The 6493-nt window shown below is 44.0% G+C and overlaps 1 protein-coding gene across 2 annotated transcripts in view; it reads left to right on the top strand.

Moving 5' to 3' along the window:
- Positions 1 to 6493, top strand: part of LOC111671296 (chloride channel protein 2) — a 142664-nt gene that overhangs the window by 106257 nt on the left and 29914 nt on the right. For both annotated transcript variants that reach the window (XM_023428396.2, XM_023428394.2), the window contains exons 16-17: positions 3239 to 3372; positions 4842 to 5032. In XM_023428396.2, coding sequence (XP_023284164.1) covers positions 3239 to 3372; positions 4842 to 5032 — 325 coding nt within the window. The remainder of the gene's footprint in view (positions 1 to 3238; positions 3373 to 4841; positions 5033 to 6493) is intronic.

The following is a 6493-nucleotide window of genomic DNA, read 5'->3' as shown; positions in this document are numbered from 1 at the left end:
GGCAGTTTAGGTGCAATTTCTTTTGGTTTACCTCCAAAGAAAGTAGTTTAGATCATCTGTCTGAACTGTTGGTGTGTTCATAAATTCAGTATCAGTGTCATAACTGATAGAATGAACGTTGCCAAACGACAAAAACATAATCAAAGTTGTAATAAACAAGATTTATCCTTTAATTTCAGTGTAATTCTGTCTCTGCAAGTTTGTTAAACTTTATCAAATATTAATAATCCAAGTTTCAACACATTTAAGTGAATTGAATTAGATACATAGATATATTCTGTCTGTGGGGGTGTGTGTGTGTGTGTGTGTCTGCAGTCATTACAACACAAGATGATCAATCATTAACACACAATCCAGTCATTGATATTTTATGACATGATCGTCGATCAATAAAAAATATCAAATTATTTCGACGTAATGACACGTGTCAAACTGTTTAAAGTTGCTGAAGCATAAAGATGATTGAGAAACGGTCAGGAATCCCCTCTGTATCTGTGTGTGTATCTGTGTGTGTAAACAGCCCACACATACAAACACCCACACAAAATCTCCTTGAATCATCTATATTTAATAACACACACACACACACACACACACACACACACACACACACACACACACACACACACACATAATCACAGGAACACTCATGTAACGCCTGCCATGCGATACACACATATGATGTCATGTACATTTGCTCGCACACCCACACGGACAAGGAGAGAATTGGATTTCTTATCTTTTATTTCTGTGCAGCTTTTGTAGATACGAACACACATACACACACACACACACACACACACAAACACAAACACACACACACACACACATTTCCACTAAAGATATGCTGGTACCCACTCCTTCTCTCATCATACCCGGTTGCACATATGAAACCTTTTCCACCTCCTCTTTTCCTTTTTTTTTATTCTGCCCAGTCTCTTGTCTTCTCCCCTTCAGCGTTGGAAAAAGTGTGGGAACAATTACATAACATCACTCTCTGTTTGTGTGTGTGTGTGTGTGTGTGTGTGTGTGTGTGTGTGTGTGTGTGTGTGTGTGTGTGTGCGTGCACAGTCATTTGTTTCTGTATCTGTCACTGTGCGTTTCTTAGCATTTCATAACGGCCAATTACAGCGTGTTGAACCGTCCGCCGTCCACTGTTGTCTCTGCTTGTCTGACAGCGAGCGAAGCCGCAGGAGATGATCACATTTTCTCCGGATCATTACAAGCATCCTTTTATTGGCTTCCACACCTTCCCCCTAAATCCTCACCCCCCATTTCACACACACACACACACACACATATCAACACCCCAAGCCTCTCCACTCCGCTGTGGGCAATATGGATGATCTATAAGCGTGGATTTATAACCCTATAACTCTGTTTATCTTGGCTCAAATCTATAAACCGAGGATGAAAGCAAGATAGCTCAAACTGTTCAGATGTATCGCCCCAGCCTTTGCGGGGGAGGAGGTTCAATTAAGAGGAAACCAATCAGATTTCATCAACTGCCTTTCATATCCCGAGGGAAATTAGTCTTGGCAGCGGTTGTGGTCAGTTCAGAGGCGTGCATTACATTATTCTCTCAGATCCGCTGGCAAATTAAAAGAGGCTTCCAATTCATCAGCAAAAAGAAGATTCTTTCAAGGGTGATATTTTTACTTATATATTTGTTTGTATTTTCTATCACAGACTGATGTATTAGATCTACTGTATCTATTTAATTACATGGGATTGATAACAGTAGGTGTGCGGTAGATCTGTCATGGAGGAAATGATGCCTTAAACGGAGAAACATTACATTATTTTTACCGTCAGGTGTGGTCGGCGTATGAGCCAGTTGTTTCAAGCATAACCCGACCTTAAGGGTGCAGAGGTCAAGGTTGTAGAAAGGCATCTAGCAAACCCATCTTTCATCCATCCATCCATCTTTCTTCTGCCAACCCGGGGTCGGGTCACGGTGGCAGCAGAGCAAGCAGGAGGTTCCAGACCAGTTCCCTCTCTCCAGCGACGTTTTCCAGCTCCTCCTGGAGGATCCCAGGGCGTTCCCAGGACAGATGGGATATGTAATCCCTCCAGCGAGTTCTGGGTCTGCCCCGGGGTCTCCTCCCAGTTGAAAAAGCCTGGAAAAACCTCCAAAGGGTGGATGGGGGGGGGGTCAGATGCCCGAACCACCTAGGCTGGCTCCTTTTCGACGTGAAGGAGCAGCGACTCTACTCCGAGCTCCTCACCTGATCTCTAAGGCCGAGCGCAGCCACCCTATGGAGGAAACTCACCCCAGCCTCATGAATCTGTGATCTCTGCTCACTACCCAGAGCTCATGACCGCAGGCGAGGGTTGGTTACGAAGATCGACCGGTGAATCGAGAGCTTTGCCTTTCCAGCTCAGCTCCCTCTTCACCACAGCGGTCCGGTACGACCGTGCCACTATGGATGAGCTGACTCTTTGATGACACTGTTAGTTTCTTACATCACTACGTGACAATCTGTAGAGTGCCTTTCTGGAGGGTTTTGTTCTGGCCCAGGATTCTGCTGGTGCCTGAAGGCAGCACCAGGAATTTGTAATAGGGATCCTCGACCAACTTAGTGCTGTGCTGAGCAGCAGCGGAGCAGTGAGGGATGGTCATCAAATTAACTTTGTGTTTCAAGGGAGGTCAATCTATTGAGTTGTCACCGCAACAAAGAGCGGAGGGGTTTGGCTGGAGCCCGTGTTCTGGCACGGCGGCGTGGCTTGGCAGCAGAAAAACCGCCGAGCGACTGCTGTCATGTTTGCAGGTTTTGGCAGGTTCCGGCAGGAAGAGGGAGCTGAGTGTTTATGGCTGCTGTTCCAGGGTGCTGCTCGCAGGTCTGTCAGCCACTTCCCCTCCCCCCCGCTACTGTGCACATGGTCATGCCGTCGCTGTCGCGAAACATCCGGATGACGTGTTGACAGCGTAGCGTGTTATTGGACTGAGCGGTCAGCTGCAGGAAGGATGTGCTGTCAGTGTCACTGTGCACTGAGCAAGCTGAGGTTATAGTTCAGGGACAAGTCATCAGTCGATGTGAAATTGTAAAAGTCAGCAGTGTGCATGTTCAGACTCTTCAGGGAAATGTTATTTGATACTTTAATGGATCCATCTTTCTATTTCTTCTCACCTTACCTACTTCTATCCCTTCATCTCCTCAACCAGTTTTCAAAATCGTCTCATCTTCTTCCTCCTCACCCTGCCCCCCCCCCCTTTTTTTTTTCTCCCTCATTTCAGGAAGTATAATATCCGTGTTGAGGACATTATGGTGCGGGACGTGCGATACATCACTCTCAACTGCTGCTACCGAGACCTACATAACGTCCTGCTGACGGGTCACCTGAAGACCCTGGCCCTGGTGGAGTCAGCTGGTGAGACACAAACACACACACAGACACACTGGGCATCTATTGTAATACTCGTATGAAGCTCATTACACGTTTGTAATGGAGCATTTAACAGCTAAAGAGCCAGATACCGTGGTGGAGACCAAAACAGAGCGTAAAGGAGTGAACATTGGACTTTAGATGAAGGATAATGTTGCTCCTTTGCTGACACTGCTTGCTAACATGGACACTATACTATTTTTATAAAGTTGATAATATGCAAATGTTATGTAGCTTGTTTTGTTTCCCCAACATGGCTGAAAAATGTACAGTGATGCAGCTTTAACCCCCTGAAATAAAGACGTTTTTAATTATTCAGGAACACATCTGCAGCTTCACTTCGTTTCCAAAAAACAGAGTCTATAAACAGCTTTCTTGCTTCATGTGTGATACAGATAAAAAAAAACATGTTATTTCACAGTCAGACCTCCACATTATTTTTCCTTCTGCTAAACTGGTTATAGTGGTAGATTTCACCTTAAACCCTCTGTCACGACCTGGTTTGGTCTGGATGGGAAAAAAAGTGAAGGAAACACAAGATGAAGGCAAAATAATAAGACATTTATTTACAATAAATTGTGCAGCTAATGCAAAAAACAAAAGAGGTGTGGTCATCAGTAGAATCAGAATTCATCAGCAAAATCGAAGTATTCAGATTAAAAGCAGAAAGTCTTGACCCTCATCACTTTGCTTGATTAAACAAAATCCATCCATCCAGGGAGAACAGACTTTTTTATGAAGCTCATAATTTTAAGACAGTTCTACTTTCATCAGATGTTTGACAGCTGTTGTGATGTGTGTTGTCTGATTGTCATATTGATGTCTTGGTTCGACATTGGACCGAGCGTCCTCTCCACTGTGTACCGAAAAACAAATTCTTGGCGACCTCGGCGTCGTGCTCATTAGGGAGATTGATTGATTGACAAACCTGCCTGGGTGCAGCGAGCTGACGGGGGCCCCGCGCTCGCCACATCGCTGAAGTGCAGATTTGTTATTCCAACACTGTCTCAATTATGTAATCGTGCGGGAACAATTAGCTCCGGCATTTAACCAAATACATAATCAGCAAGTACTGTCACAAAGGCAATTACTTAAAGCAAGCAAGCTGCCACCCGCACACACACACACACACACACACACACACACACACACACACACACACACACACACTGGTTAATGCACATTCACTGCATTCGAGGCTCTTGTTATGTAACTCAGCTGATCTCTCTGCAGTGCTGCAACATGTGTTAGGAATCTCCTGCAGTCTGCTCACTCTTCCACAGTTAAACGGCTTTACTCTTCCTCTTCTCATCCTCCTCCTCCTCCTCCTCCTCTATTTCCTGCTCTTGCTCCTTTTTCTTCCTTCTCCTCCATAAAACTGCCTTCCACATCCTCCCATCATCCTCCTCCACTCTTTCTCACTTCTCCCCTTCTGTCTGTGTCTCCTCCCCAAGAGTCCATGATCCTGCTGGGCTCCATCGAGCGTGCCCAGCTCCAGTCGCTGCTGTCCCAGCAGCTCGGTCGGCCCAGGCGTCTGGAGTACATCAGGGAGCGAGCCGCCGCGGAGAAGAAGCGCCTGTCGGTCGTGTCGAACCCCTGCAGCGAGAACGACAGCCACCGGGCCAGTCAGGAGGTTCGCTTCCAGGTCAGGGTCACTGCAGCCGGAGAGATGGGGTGGAGAGGGACAAACAGCGACATTTGGAAACTAAATATTTATATAAATACGTATATATGACAAAGAAACTGTACTGGAGCATGTTAGAAAAGAAAAGTTGGATAAAAGCTGTTAAAGATGATTCCAAGATGATGGTATTACTTCATGGTCCATTTAAAGCCTTTTATGAGACTCAGTTTTCAAACAAAAATAATGAATCTGATCAGATCAAAATAGATAAAACAGAAACAATTTAGGACCAATGAAGTAAATGAAATTATAGGCATCCGAAAAGAAAAGAATTCAATTAAATACAAAAAAATAAATAAGTAAATAACTAATACTTCAAATATCAAACAGAGAAACATAATCTAGGGAGATTAATATGACAAAACAAATGAGGAAATGTATTGATTGGTAATTGAGACAGAATAGAAAGATTCATAATAATATTCCACTATATCATGAAATAATTACATCCGAGTAAGCAACACTCAAAGTCAGGGTCAGAGTCAGAGAAAAAAAACATCCTGCGGTATTTTCTGTATGTTGCTAAATCCTGATTGGTGCACAGCAGCGCATGACATCACTGTTTTCCAACTGAGCCCCGCCCACTTCATATCAGTGAGGAGGAACAGAGAGAAAACCTCAAATAAAGAAGCTTCTCTCACTGTGGTGTATAATAGTGTGTTCATGTAGACTCCCATTGCTCATGGTAAAAAGGAACGTCGGGGTCTTTAAAGTTTTAACATTTGAAATTAAGACCGACGTGTTAAATAAGTAAAAACGACAGAATAGTTGGCTGCATGAAACGAACGAAAGAAATCAAGAGTAACACACATCACCAGATCTGCTTGTGACATTCAAACCCCTTCACTGTTTGCGCCCTTTATTGTGCTGTAGATTTAATTGTAAATTGATTATTTTTGCCCCCCCCCCCCAGTCGACACTCAATAACCCGTAATGAGAAACATGTTTGACAGAAACACAGAAACAGAGGCCATTACAGCTTCGAGTCATCCTGAAGAGTCCTGCTGGTTCCAAACGTCGTCCTTTTCACAATCATTCAGGAAACTGTGCTCCTGGGAAAACTCTTGTTACTTGGACGTCATGGCTTGGTTTCTGTCTTGGATTGGACTCAACTCAAGTTCTGAGACACGAATCAGGGATAATTAAAGCAGCAGATGCACCTGAGCACAGTTCGGAGTGACGAGCAAAGGGTCTGAATACTTTTGTAAAAACATGTCGGCCGTTGAGTTTAGGTAAAATGGGCAAAAATTGAAATTTTATTCATTTAAGATTAAATTTCCAACACAATAAAATGTGACGGGGGTTGCCACTGTATCTGTTGCACTTAAAGCTCTTGGAGATAATAAAAAGAAAAGACAAAGACTCCTGCTTGGATAGTTTAAAAGAAGAGGAAAGATGTTGGAGTGTGAAACGCACACTGGG

Source organism: Seriola lalandi, unplaced genomic scaffold, assembly GCF_002814215.2.
Source record: "Seriola lalandi dorsalis isolate HSWRI2012SDOR001 ecotype SW California unplaced genomic scaffold, Sedor1 jcf7180002054874, whole genome shotgun sequence".
NCBI lineage: Eukaryota > Metazoa > Chordata > Actinopteri > Carangiformes > Carangidae > Seriola > Seriola lalandi.
This window is presented reverse-complemented; position numbering and strand designations above follow the sequence as displayed.